At 29.4% G+C, this 15,005-nt stretch overlaps 1 protein-coding gene across 1 annotated transcript in view; it reads right to left on the bottom strand.

The window, feature by feature from the left end:
- Positions 1-15,005, bottom strand: part of LOC106685650 (serine protease inhibitor dipetalogastin) — a 23,046-nt gene that overhangs the window by 3,698 nt on the left and 4,343 nt on the right. Inside the window, exons 3-7 of the mRNA XM_067048163.1 lie at positions 14,540-14,692; positions 12,305-12,454; positions 9,105-9,275; positions 4,742-4,930; positions 1,906-2,058 (exon numbers count right to left, since the gene is read on the bottom strand). Coding sequence (XP_066904264.1) covers positions 1,906-2,058; positions 4,742-4,930; positions 9,105-9,275; positions 12,305-12,454; positions 14,540-14,692 — 816 coding nt within the window. The remainder of the gene's footprint in view (positions 1-1,905; positions 2,059-4,741; positions 4,931-9,104; positions 9,276-12,304; positions 12,455-14,539; positions 14,693-15,005) is intronic.

Consider the following 15,005-nt stretch of genomic DNA (forward strand, 5'->3'; position numbering starts at 1 on the left):
CCTAATCTGGAGTATGGAGCTGAACTCTTAATAACCTCCTCCAAAGCAGCGTTAGGAAAGTTAGACAAAGTTCAAAATCAAGCCTTACGCATAATCACTGGCGGTGTGAAATCGACTCCCATCACAGCTATGGAACTCCAAGCAGAACTTCAACCACTACAGGATAGGAGGGAGAAATCTGCTCTGTGTCTTTATGAAAACCTTATGCGACGAGAAGAACACTGATTGGATTATGGTAAAGCGAATGAACGACTGAGGTCCCATCGCACTTTTCTTTCAAAAGCTGAGGAAATTCTTCACCAGATAGACCTACCAACTGAGGAAAGACAGAATATAAGCATCTCCTACATGCCAAAGCACGATTCCGCTGAGGTCTACGGGCGACTCAAACTGGCATGTGGTCGGATCAAGAAAGATTGCCCTGAACCCGAGCTTAGAGCTGATGCACTAAAAACAATTTAAGAGCTATGCCCCATAGAGCAATGGCTACACATTTATACCGATGGGTCTGCGTCCGGTATTAACAAGGGAGCTGGAGCAGGTGTATACTCAATCAACTTTCAACTGTCATTTCCCGTTGGAGCTGAATGTGATAATTATGATGTTGATTTCTGCTTCGCGATGGAAGCCACTATTGAATGCGATGACAACACTCTAATATTCAGCGACTCCCAAGCCGTAATACAAAAATTAACATCACCAGGTGCCGCATGGTCACCCACGCAAGAAAAGTGCAGAAACATGGCTGCTATCATGAAGAAAAGAGGAAGGGTTATAGCTCTGCAATGGATACCAAGCCATGTTGGTATAAATGGTATTGAACAAGCTGACAAGTTGGCTAAGCTCGGTTGTGCAGAGAACCAGCCCTGTTCTACCACTTTCCTACAGAACAGTAAAATCAATGATAAGATCTTATTGTAAGGACAGAACAAGCACTAGACACAAAGTGCAAGCGGAAGGAAAGAAGTGGGAGAGCCTACTGCATAAGGATAAACGAATTCCTGGCAATCTTAGCAGAGCTGAGAGAGTGGCTTGTTTTCGGCTAGTAACAGGACATGATCTACTCCAAAAACACCTCCATCGAATTGGCATCGTAGATTCCCCTAAATGTCCTCTATGCAACATGGGACACATGGATGGAGACCATCTTTTAACGTGCATTGGTCTAGAAGATCTTCAGCAGGATGATGACCAACAAAGAAGAAAAGTAAAATTGTTTTGGGCAGCGAGAGGGAAAATGGCGTAATAGCCCCCTTCCTGTGGCGTAGGGGAAAAAAAAATTTTTTCATATGAAATCAACACTGCCTAAAAAGCTCCACAAGATGCTGACAAAAGCATTGTCAAAAGTGCTGTAGAAAATGTAACACAATCTGAATGTGTGACTGGGATGTAAATCTTAAAGTGACTATCATTGCATAGGTTCCTCTCAGCGATCGGAAGTCTGAAGAAGGAAAGAAATTCGACTTTTTTATATTCGAGTAAAGTTAAATATTTATTATTTATTCATGTTTGAGTGCTTACGATTCAACATCGTAAAGAAGATGAAGTTGTCAGAGCTTTTAAGTAATGATGATCGAGATATAAAGGATTGTCGAAATATTTAAAGTCTTACTGGAACTAAACACGAAGTGGGCGAACAATTAATTGCTGCTCTAAATGCCGGATCGTTTCTTCAATTCTCCTGTTCTTATGTTCTTTTATCAATTATCTAACATTTTTTAAGTTGATATAATGAAAATGTTTGCATCTCTCCTCCAGGTCTGTAAGTTATAATATCTACAACTAAATAATTTTCAGATCATGATTTTTAAGTGCTACCAATAAGTGGTTAAATCGCAACATACTATTAAAATATTTTATTATTTAGACATCAAAATAAATTTTTAAAAATAATGGTATACTTACTTGGGTCCTTGTTTCTTGCGACGCAATGGAGCGATGCGCGGTTGGAGTAGGTCATTCCATCTGATCCACAGACCGGGTGGCCCTCCGCAGTCCTTGCATGAATACATGGGGAGTCTTCCCTTTTGCACTTTCCTTCGTGGAGTATATGCAGCACTGCAAATAAATATATTTATATTGGAACTTTATTTGTTTACCTATAAAATTGAAGAAGATGGTTGTGAAATTGCAACAGTTAATTAGTTGGGTTAGAGGAAGGGGAGATCTAAAGGGTGGCGGTCAAAAAGGGACTCAAAGCAGCAAAAAAATTGCTAATTATTAGAAACCAACGAGTCAATACACGATACAGATCTACATCAAGATCCGAGTACTTTACTGCAGCAAAGATTTCAGAAATTGAAGAAATCAAAATAAAATTATATTCGATTATCAATTCTCTGCATCCACCTAAGATTGAACATTGATGAATATCTGCAACGATGCTATTTAAAAAATAGTTTTTTTCTATTCTGAGATCCTTTTTTAAGCAACCCTGACTATCTTATACATCAATATTTTGGTAAGTTATAATATATTTATTAATTAGAATCTTTTTTCTTTAATAAAGTCGTCTTGGGTTGACTCACATCCTTTTGAGGCTTTGAGTCTGTTGAAAAGTGGACCAGTTGTTAATTAGAACTGATACAAGCATTACAACTTAGATTCGAAATAGGTCATAACGTCTTATCATCGAAAATGTAACGCATAACTGTTGTTTTAAGATAATGTTAAGATAACATAAACACTGGTATAAAGTACATCAGATCCTTTATTTCAAAAATAGAAAGGAAAACATCATCTTTAGGTTTCTCTTCTTTTGTTCCAAAGAGGCCTTGATTAGATTCCTATTATATAGAAAAACTATTAAGGTTAATTCAGCAATTATCATGATCGTACTTACATAACACAAAATACGTTACCAATGATCCTATCGTGGAATTTTCACAATCCTATTCGGGGAATCATTAAAATTAGAAAATACAAAATTATTTAGTAAAGGTATATATATATAAATAGTTTTGGTTAAATGGAATTCAAGTGTGATTTATGTTTGAGGAGTAGATAATACAAGAGTTATCATAAATTGAATTAGTCAGTTCCAGAAAGCTTGGAAGATAGAGGAAGGGGATTAAGGGAGAGGGAGGGAAAGGAGGTGTGGGAAGAGGTGTAAATGAAAATTTAGATGAAAATTCATTTTTTGGCAAAAACCATGTTTTTTAGACGCCAATGCAATAAAAAATTATTAAAGAAAGATGTTCTAACGTAAATTAACAATCATTAATATTTCAGCAGGACTTCTCCAACTGTCAAGCCAAAGAAAAATTTCTCCACCAATTCTTTTTAAATTTAGCGTGTCAGTAGTACTAGCTTCCTTGGAGGAAGGAGTATAATGGAGAGGGTTGGCTATGAGAATAATTGAAGCCAAAAAGGCAGGCTTTTGAACACTGTAGGCATGGCAGAGAAGTAGTAGGAGCCAATCATGGGCTTCCTTCTGTCTCAGTTTACAATCTCAGTTAAAGAATTGAATTTTACATGAAATTCCCAACTGAAGCACAAATTTCTCAAGAATGGCTTAATTGATTTTTTTTTTGTCGAAGTAATGAAGAATTACTGAAAATAGTATTTACTACTTCTTATATTCAGTTCATGTTTGGGCAAATAAATCAATGTTTTTTCAGATAATTACATCCATGTGGGAAATTCCTATTTACTTCAACATAAATCCATGTATTGAAGGTATAGTCAACACCCTCTTTTTGGTTAACTTTTGCTTTAAAGGATAGTAGGTTATGCCACCCCTCTGGACCCTGGGGTACTTAGGCCACTCACCTCCAGACATTAAACAGGACTCCTAATAGTAAAATATTACATAAGTACTTCTCTAACAATGTTAGTAAAAGGTAATATTTTTTTATTGAATAATGTTTTTAGTATGATGTTATTTATTTCTAATTAATTTTGTATTTCTGTTTTAGAGGTGTCAGAAAAAAAAGTGCTTAGTTCAACTTTAGTTGTACAACAAATGAATGTAATAAATCAATTCATGGAAAATTGCTTATTATTTGTTTTTAATATTTTTTACTAACATTAAATATACTAGTATATATCTGCAGGTAGGCCACTCACCTCCAGACATTAAACATGACTCCTAATAGTAAAATATTAGATAAGTACTTCTCTAACAATGTTAGTAAAAGGTAATATTTTTTTATTGAATTATGTTTTTAGTATGATGTTATTTATTTCTAATTAATTTTGTATTTCTGTTTTAGAGGTGTCAGAAAAAAAGTACTTAGTTCAACTTTAGTTGTACAATAAATGAATGTAATAAATCAATTCATGGAAAATTGCTTATTATTTGTTTTTAATATTTTTTACTAACATTAAATGTACTAGTATATACCTGCAGGTGGTATTCTAGAATTAAAACTAGAACTGTGAAACCTTGATGAATGAATTAATAATTTATTTTATTTGTTATTTTTCTAAAATTAAAGAACCATAATTGGTTGTCAATCTATGTATGAAGTATTTTCTAATTAATCCCAGACAAATTATGCTTTCGTTACCACTCAGTCGGGAATCTCAGATAGTTTCACTACTTTGTATGTTGCACTTGACAGGGTGCTAAATTCCTGACAATGCGGAAAAATACCCAACATACATTTATCCTTAGTAAGTCTGAATTGATAAGTTATGCTTTATGTAATTTCTATAAAAATCAAATGGTACAAAGTAAAATTAATGTTAAAATAGGAATGTTACAGGAAAACATGAAGAATGTTATGGAAATACTGACTTGTATTGTTCCTCGCAGCACAGAGTAGGTGGTCCTTAGACCTGTAAGTTAGTCCATCAGAACCACATACTTCTTTGAGGTCGACTTCCTTCCTGCACTCCTCATATTCATCATCAAGATTGATGGCATTAAGACAAGCATCATGGGAGGAACAGTGGCACTCTCCTCCACTGAATACAGCCTCGGTCACTGGAAAATGGAGACAGAATGATAAACTAATAAGTAAAGTAGGGGTTGAGTTTACGTTGTTTCTTCCCAAATAAAAGCAATAAACAGAAGTTTAATTATTTCCTTTGGTTGTCCTTTGAAAAGGTTTTGGCTCTATACTTACATCTACTAACATATTATATTTTTAAATTCCTTACTAATTTGGCTTACCTAAATATTATTGGTGAGATGTTACTACTTAATAAATAATAGAAAACATAATTTTTACCATTAGAATATTTTACATGATTATATTCTCATGGAACTTATTTTAGGATGGTTAGTTTCCTGAACTAAGCTAGGCTGAATTTAAGCTTACACTAAATAAAAAAATTCAAATTGGAGAAAAATATGATATCATTATTGCAATTCATTGAAAAACTTAAATAAATTTAAGAACACCTAAAAAAGTTATAACTGACATTTCTTTAAACTTAAGAGCAAAAAAAAATCTTACTTTTGACCAAATTGAGGTATTTTCAGTTTTGGCCCATAAGAGCCTTCATTATAAGGATTATTATGAAAAACATTCTTAAGTAAGCTTTGAATAGCGGAAGATTGTTTTATTAAATTTCATAATAAGAAATGTTTTATAGAGAACCCTTCAATTGTTTGTACAGTACCATTATTCATAATTTTGTAATCTGCTAATGTTTGTAAGATATGTTTATGTATTTTGTATTTATGGTATGAAGCCTACAGCTCAGATAAGTTAACAAATGACCTTTGTTACAAATATTACCATAAAATAATAAAGACAGTTGAGTATATTAAATAAAAATAAAGAACACTTACCCACTAAAGCTAAAGACATATAAAAATAATTAGTTTATTCTTTAAAAATTATCAGAGCTCCATAGAAAAGAATTGAGAGAACCATTCCATGGCACTCATTTGATCCTCCCATGCTTGGTATGAAGCATGGTAATGTGGGAGTGAACCTAGATGTGTAGCTGTATATGTTTGTACCCATGCATATGCATAATGTATAATCAATGATATGCTTACGAATGTAAATGTACATTCATTACTAATGTTAATATTTATACATACAATATTAACAACATTCTGACTAACAATGAAGCAAGCTGTAAGTAGATAGCTAATTTTACTTAGAAGAACAATTATTATAATGGACTTTGCTAAATCAAACGTCAGTTTTACGGGTATTTTTATAAAATATGCATGCATTAAATAACAATTAATTAAAACCTATTAAAATGCAAATCCCCTAAAGCTCAAAAATTAAAGTTCTAAAGTACCCATAAAAAAAGATCAGTGACCTATCAAAATCGAAAATCAGTGACTCTTTTTGAAGACCTTAGATTATTTTTAGAAAGCCAAGAGTTGGAAACTGCTGATAAAATACAACATGCCTTCCAGAACTTTGTTTCATTTAAGACTTTAAGCTTTTATGAATATAAAAATAAAAATGTATACATATGAAAGATAAAAAGAAGAAGAGAAGCTAAGAACCATGTTTTGATATATTAATAAAATTAACATTACATTTGACAAAACCAGGTTATATGAGTTTATTTCATTATTAAAACAATTTCTCTTCAAAAAAAGAAAAACCCCATAGAAAAAGAGGTAATCTGTAATTGATTTACTAAGGCTTAGTTAATTGTTATAGTTTATGGTTATGTAAGTATTTGTATAGCTTATAATTTTGTAGATAGTGTTAGATTTTATCTTTGAAGACAATAGGAAAATATTCTTTTGTTCTGTCCTACAAGTACACAGAGAAAATTTACAGAACACTATGATACCATCTGTTTTTTTTTTGTTTTTGTTTTTTGCACAGATTCAATTCAAAGATTATTGTTTAATTGTGCTAAAGATAACCAAGTAATCCAACTGGTGCCTTATACAATTGTTTCAATTTTTCCTTAATTTTTTTTTTTCACATTATCAGTGACGGATCATAAGAAATATTTCAGGAATCTTCTGATGAGAAAATATTTTTTTGAAAGATAAAGCTTAACTTGAAAGATTATTGGTGTTAGTTTAATAAAATAAGCTGTTGATAGTGATTATATATATATATATATAATAATCTAATGAGGAACTTGTAATAGAAGAAAAGTTTAGCCACCAATACTTATTTATTATTAGTTTCTTTTATAAACATACTTTTTATTTAATAATTTTAATATTAATGCGAATAGCTAATCAGAAATATAATAAATATTAGCTCTATGATGAGGGAACATTTTTCAAAATGGAACTGAATGCAATGATTTATAAAAAACTTTTTACTCTTTGTAAACATTCAGAATTCTCCAATCATTGTGAAGTGGTTCTTTTAACTTCCTCCTTATTGAATATGTATCTAGCTACTTATTTTTTATGTGATAGCTGCATTTGAAAATATTGCTACAATTAGAATATCTAATTTAAATATCTTTTGGGATAAGAATTGTTTCTGATCTCTAAGAGCTTGCTCTAAATATATATTAAAAATTTATTATAATATAATGTAGTCCTGCTTCAATCTTTTAAAATTGTTAATGACTAGAATTCTATATTAATTCTTTCATCCTTATGGAATTTCTCCATTTGTTATAAATATGTAATGAACTACATGTAGAACATCACACAATTCAGCATTATAAAATGTCATTTAATTAGGATGACTGATTGAACAACCGATTATTTTCACCGAATAAATAGAAAGTAGTAGATCTTTTTTTTTTATATTTTATTTTTAAATATATAAACTCCAAAATATTTCTACTGGGATAATCAATGCATTTTCTTCACAAAAATTCCTCAAAGCGTGAGATTGAGTGACTCATTCTGGGCTATTTGTGCTCATAAAAACAATAACTGTCTGTTTGAAGACTACTAACATGGCCAAAGATCTTCATAGTCTGTAGCCCCAGCCAAAAAATATTCACTTATGCGAATTACCTACTCCATTATTATTTCTGGTAAACTGTTAATAGTATTATAGATTCCCTTTGTACCTAAAATTAATTTTTTTTTTTATATAGCAACTGTTTCCCTTACACAATTTTTTTCTTCAGCCATTCTGAATTTATCTAATGTTGTATGGATATGGCTCATTCTATTCGCAAACAAACCTTTCGAGGCTCTACATTTATTTAACTTCTCAATCAAGTTTGTTTTATTATAGCATCATTTTAGGCATATTTTGTTTTATATTAAATTAATTGCAAAGAGGTTTGATAAATTTTTTAAGATATTTTAAAATTTAAAATCTCTAAGCACTGGGTCTAATCAAAATAGGACATAATAGGCACTGTCCTCTCTAATATATCCATCTAGATCCATTATATTAAAGATAACTCCTCTAAATATGACAAGCCTCCTGATTTAGTTAATTTTTATCCCATGTGTACAATGATTATGTCTTTTAATTGTTAAAATTATTTTGTTTGATCGCATTGCAGATAGTCTTGATGGGGTAGTTAACTAATTCATTATTTTCTTCAGTTACTTCTCCTAATTTAACATCTCAACTTTAATAGTTTTATTATTCGAGCATTCAAGTCTGTTTTGTAATTTTTTTTATTAATAACGTAGATCAGCAAACAGAAGCTTTTTGAAATTTGATTTGATAATTTTGGCTAATCATAATTTTTTTTTGTGCACAGCAACAAACTCCCGTTTCATGATGAAAATGATTAAGTGAGTAGATAGGGCATTTTAATTAATTAAAGAAAAAAAGAAGAGTAAAGTAAAACAAGATATAGAAAATTTAATTTACCATAAAATTGTTATTAATTTAAAATTGTTCTATCACAATTTTCAGTTTGAGTTATAGTCAGGCAATATTTGACTTAAGGAGTTACTTCAAAATATCAACTTTTTCAGCATATTGAGTTTGAGTTAAAAGATTCCAAACCACAGCATTAGGCCTCAAATCACAGTAAATTGCTAAATAATGTTTCACCAATTCAAGAATCATCAGGACAACTAAATACAAATTTAATTATTTTGGCTGTACTATATTCTAAGTGACGTGTCATAAATACCTTATGTAGACTAAATAAATATAAATTGCACGTTTCACATCAATATTCAAACTTACTGTATAGTCTAAGCATAATAACCATAGGTCATACATAAGTTATCTATTATAAAAGAATATAATATTAGCTACATATTGTCATAAATGAGTACTTACAAGGGCAGTAACAAAGGAATACAAATGGATTTAAGTACGTCAATTCATCTACTCCGCATACTGGATTATATTCATAATGATGCTTGGAAATAGCGCACACTTTTTCCCTAGATGGATAAAGCTCATGGACTTCGTCCACACTGCAACCACCTTCATGTTTGATTTCAATGTCTGGAAATCAGAGTATACAGTTAAATTACATTATTATTCCTGGGGAATAGTTCCTTGTTTATTTTTTTGGGTTTCAAACAATTTAATTTTTGCAGTTACAATTTCTTTATGTCTTCTAAATTATATACATCTATGCAAAATAAAACTAATGAATTGTAAATTGAAGTGCTTTGAAAATACAATGACAGGAGTGTCAAAACATGTTTTTTCATAGATCAGTGGTTCCTAAATTTTTTCTCCATGGCACCTTTGTAAGTCTAAAAATATTTTGTAGCACTCTTGTTGGGCTAAAAAAAAAAAAAAGGATAAAACAAAAAGTATCAAAGGCACTTTATGTATAATATAATATTTTTAATAAGTAACCGCTAATAGTAGATATCTATGTAAGAAAAGGAATTAAAAGTACCTTTACAACCCATAAAGGATCCTGAATTCAGTACTAACAATATATGTTTCTAAACTATTGTGTACATAAATGATTGATGATATTTTTTAACATATGAAGAAGATGGTTGAGGAGCGGTCAAAAAGGAACAAAAAATAGTTAACAACTATTTATTTGCCGATATTTCACCCCATTTTGTAGGGCTTCTTCAGGGCTGTTGAGTTGAAAAACATCAAAGGAGTCATTGTAAACATTAAACATTATTATCACAGCACCCTGGCATTTGCTTGTGACACATCTGATGTATACTTGTACTATCCAGTTTGGGAACCACTGTCCTAGATTATTATTAATTTTGGAGAGCAATCTTTTCAAAAAATTGTTTTGTTATATACAAATAGCTTTTTGATTTCAGAAACAATATTTTCATAGAAATCTGTAATTTTAAAAATAAGTGTAATAAAAACAAAACAGTTACATGTATTTATAATCTATAATACATATATCTATATATAATTGATATGCTATCAATTAATGTGTACTTAATGAATCAAATGAAAATTCCAATCTCTTTAATCATATTCAATATTTGAACTGAGTGTGATGTTGAGTTTATTCGATACTTTTTTTTATGCAGTTCAAATATTTTCAAATTAGTATGTTAGTCACAATTGAACCAATTATTATTTGTAAAGAAGTTCTTATGTTTTTGTCACCAGCAGAGATGACTCTCTTCTCATGGCAAGTAGAGGCCACCAAGTTCCTCTGCTTGCAGCGGACCCAAACTATCTACTTCAAAATGTCCTTTTGACAATCAAAGGACAATCTTCATTTTCAAGTTAATGCATATATATATATTGTACTTATTTGTTAGCAAAAAGTGGAGAAAAAAAATTTGAATATTTTGATAGAAAATATTTTTTAAATCTGAATAAGTTTTACATATGTACAAAGCACAATACAGGTTTTGAGTAGAAAGTTGTCCTACGTAAGTAAAGTAATTCTCCAATTATGGACCCATTTATTTTGAAAGCATACGTTTCATCTTTATTAGTAGTTGCAAAAAGACTTTCTAAGCAATAATTTATTAAAAAAATCAAAAAGTATCCTTGTATAGTCTCAACACTTTTTATTACATCAATAGACCAACATTTCGGCCAACCTGAAGGACAATCTTCAAATATAAATTCTCACCTCACATCAAAATTAAAATTTTTTTTTGCAGGCTATTCTGCCCAGGTCATTAATTATAAGTCAAACACCCTATTTTTAAAAAAAAAATTCATTAATTTTTAAAACTTTTAATTTTCAATTAATCCACACTATCACTACCATATAAACAAACTATCCTTGATTTATTTAATGTATTATTTTATTTTCTGAAAATAATTGTTTCGTATTTTATTAGTGGTATTTTAAATAGTAATTTATACAAAACATAATTTCATGTTTGAGGAACAAATCTAAGTATTTAAAATTTTTTTTTTCCTAATGTTTTTCTGATATATATCTTTACAGATGTTATTCTTATAGTTTTATTGCTTTAAAATATGTTCCACAAAATTAAATTTAGTTCTTAATTGTAAAAATACAGCATACTTTTAGAATATACTAATAGAAGACAATCATTAAACATTTAGGAAGGATATGGTATAGATTAATGTAACCAATATATTGAAGCAAGTAAATTTTATTTCTGGTAATTGGATATTATCATGAAATATTAAGATTAAATTATCTGCATTAACTAAATTCATACAATTTTATATTAATATTATATAATTGAAAAATATATTTAGAATTACTAGTGGCCATGTATTCAGAACTTTTCTCATTGACAGCAGAGCCAGCAGATCAGGATTATGAATTTATTTGTGAATTGAACTAACTTTATAAGGAAATTAGTTAAGAATTTAGTTTATTTAAATGTTTTGATCAACTTAATTATAATTTTAATTTATAATTGTATGATTCTGTGAAATTATTTTAAAACATATATATACTGTTTTGTATAAATATATTGAAACGTATAAGTATATATTGATTGTTTTGCCAAATGAAACAGTTAAAAAAATATATATATTTAATAGATTGATATTTTTTTTTCTTCTGCACCCCCTCCCTATCCCCTACTATTTTTTCGACACCTGACTATGTTTTTTATTATTTACTATTATCTTTCATCTGTAACTATTAAATTGTTTTATTTTATATTCTCTGTTTAATCATTACAAGGAGGCTCCTCACCTCCAAATATTTCTAGTCAACTTCACATGGAACGGACACATGAAAACACCAGATAAGTATTTCACCATATACCTTCAAGTACCAACGGCGGAAAAAGGTAGTATCCAATCTGAGTTATGTAATCATGTATGATTACAATGCAACTTATTAATTTTATGTTTTTCTGTTTTAGAGGGATTGAAAAAAACAAAACAATATTTTTGATGGGAAATTAATATATTAAACTTTTAAAGTGGAGGGTGAGTTATTTGTGTGTGTATATATTAAAATATTTGAAGGCTATATTTTTATTATATTATAGTCAAAGCATTATCTATTGGTGTAGTTCAAAATAAATGCCATTTATAAATTTAAATATTTTTTTATCAAAATTACTAAATTAATGCTTCACTATTACCTGATTTATGTTTTGATAGGCATCTAACTGCTTCAGCACTCTGATAAGTTATGCCGTTAGTGGCACATACCTTGGGCCCATGACTTTTATTTTCATCATTGCGGCAAGGATCAACCTCTTTACATTCACCTTTTGATACCACTGTAACTTCTGGAAAAGAAGTGGTTAATGTTATATCACAGCTAAATAACTGATGAAATTTCCTTACTTAAATTATTAATACACAGTATAAAGAAAATATTTTATCTAATCTCTCTCATCAAAAAGAATTGTTATTTTAAATAATAAATTTTAATATAGTTGAATTTGGTTACTTTTTCCTTTTAGGAAAAATTGGTCCGATTTTTAGTCAAGTTTAGTGTTGCAGTATGGGACCTAAAAGAAACATTAATTTTTCATTTGGAGCTCTATATCTTAAAAACTATCAACAACACTTGAAAATCTAAGAGAACATTATTTAAAGAAGAGTAAATTTGCTGAAATATGAGCCATAATAGAGCTAATCAGATCCAATAGTTCTCGAGATATAGCCTTTTAAAAAGCAACACTTCATAAAAATGTACTGAAATATCAGTAGTTAGTGAATCTATTTTGAGAAATCTATATCTCAATAACCATTTGACGTAAAAATGTCTATTAGCAATCAAATTAAAGGTAAACAATTGTACTATAGTAATAGTTTATAATCTTTACCTTTGTAGGAATAGTAGTTTTCATGATATTTGCTAAAATAAGTTGATTTATAGTTGTTCGGACAATAGGTTTGATTTATGAAAAACTTTATTCCAGAAACCATTGGATGTCTGCCAGCATTTAAATTAAAGCTAGTTAAATGTACTATAAAATAGTTCATAATGTTTATCTTTGTAGGAGTAGTAGTTTTATGATATTTGACAAAATAAATTTACAAAATGTTAATTTTTAGTTGTTCGTATAAAATGATGTATTTTGGAAAAAATATATCTCTAGACCCATGGGAAACACATATGTCTGCCAACACTCAAAATAAAGGAAATTCAACTTACTATAAAGTAGTTTATGACACTTATCTTCGTGGGAATAGTATTTTTTAAGATATTCACATATGAATATAAATTTGGCAAATGAAAATTTGACTGTACAACTATAAATCAATTTATTTTAGCAAATTTCATGAAAACTACTACTCCTTTGAAAATAAACATAAGAAACTACTTTATAGCTCATTAAACTAGCTTTAATTTGAAAGCTAATGTACATCTGTTCATCAAATGGTTTTTGTCATGGTCATAGATTTTTCAAAATAAATTCACTAACTACTGATCTTTCAGTACGTTCCATACAAAATTTTTATGGAATGTTGCTTTTTAAAAAGCTATATCTCAAGATCTATTGGACATAAATAGTTCTATTAGGGCTTACATTTTAGCAAATTTACTCTACTTCAAATGATGTTCTCTTAGATTTTCTATTGTTGTTGCTAGTTGTAATGATATGAAGCTTCAAATAAAAAATTAATTATTTTTAACGTTTTGAAACAGCCGTTATTTTTTAATCCCCCTACCTATACTTGGCAGACTCATCAATTTTGACTAGTAATTATACCTAGTTTTCAATTAAGTAATCAAAAATTGGGGTGAAATAACTGCCTTTTTTCTCCTCTTGGGCTCTTGTACTATAAGGAGTAAAATTCAGACTTTTAACTGAGTTCCAAATGCAGAATAAAAAATATATATATACAAGAATGCCCAGTTTGTTGAATTCATTTTTATTTTTTCAGAACAAACATATATAACCCCAATAAATAAAATGAATATATAACCCCACAGTTGAAACTTGAATTATGTTTTAATATTTAGTTATATTTTAAATCAAATGAAAAAATACTATAATCTGGAACACAAGTCTGCTAGAATAATAAATAATATTTTTCTTTCTAACAAAATAAACATAAAGAAAAGAAAATTGTTTATTAAGTGAGTACAATGTGATTAATCAACATTATTACAGGCCATAGTGTGCCTGCTAACCATAAATCCATTAGTCCAACCCCAGAAAATTCTCAGGTTGTTTACTTTTTTTAATCAAAGTAGAATTACAAAAGCTTATTTTAATTAGGGAGTTATACTCAAACCTACTTGCCACCATAGCCTTCTTCAGTAAAATAGTCATATTAAAGAACATATAGTCACCAGGTTAATTCTTTTATGTTTATATTAGCCATATTATATATAATTTATGGTTATTATGATATACCTTCTCCAGTTTGATTGCATGAACACAACAGCCTCTCCTCATTGACATAGGTTTTCCCATCAGAGCCACAGACCGGTTCATAGATAGGTGACCAGGGGCAACCGCTTTTATCTTTAGATCCAGGACAGCTGCCAAAGTACATCATTTTCACAGCTATAAAATTAAATATGGTATTGAGATCAAAAGAAATACTTTAGATCAATTTTAAAGAACTAATTATTTTATGTGAATGCACACACATAAACATACCTTGAATGAATATAAGAATTTTCTTTTGATAAACTAGAATTTATTCTCATTGGGGAATCTTAAGGCATCAAATTTATTACCAGTATTTTACAAAAACTATTTTTATCTTATTATTTATTGATTTACTTAGGATTATTGCAGTTATACAATATATAAAAAGTACAAATTATTTGCATTAATATGAATACAAATACATACAAATTATTTACATTAATAT

The sequence above is a fragment of the Halyomorpha halys genome, unplaced genomic scaffold (genome assembly GCF_000696795.3).
Source record: "Halyomorpha halys isolate HHAL.00 unplaced genomic scaffold, Hhal_1.1 Scaffold722.1, whole genome shotgun sequence".
In the NCBI taxonomy this organism is placed as follows: domain Eukaryota; kingdom Metazoa; phylum Arthropoda; class Insecta; order Hemiptera; family Pentatomidae; genus Halyomorpha; species Halyomorpha halys.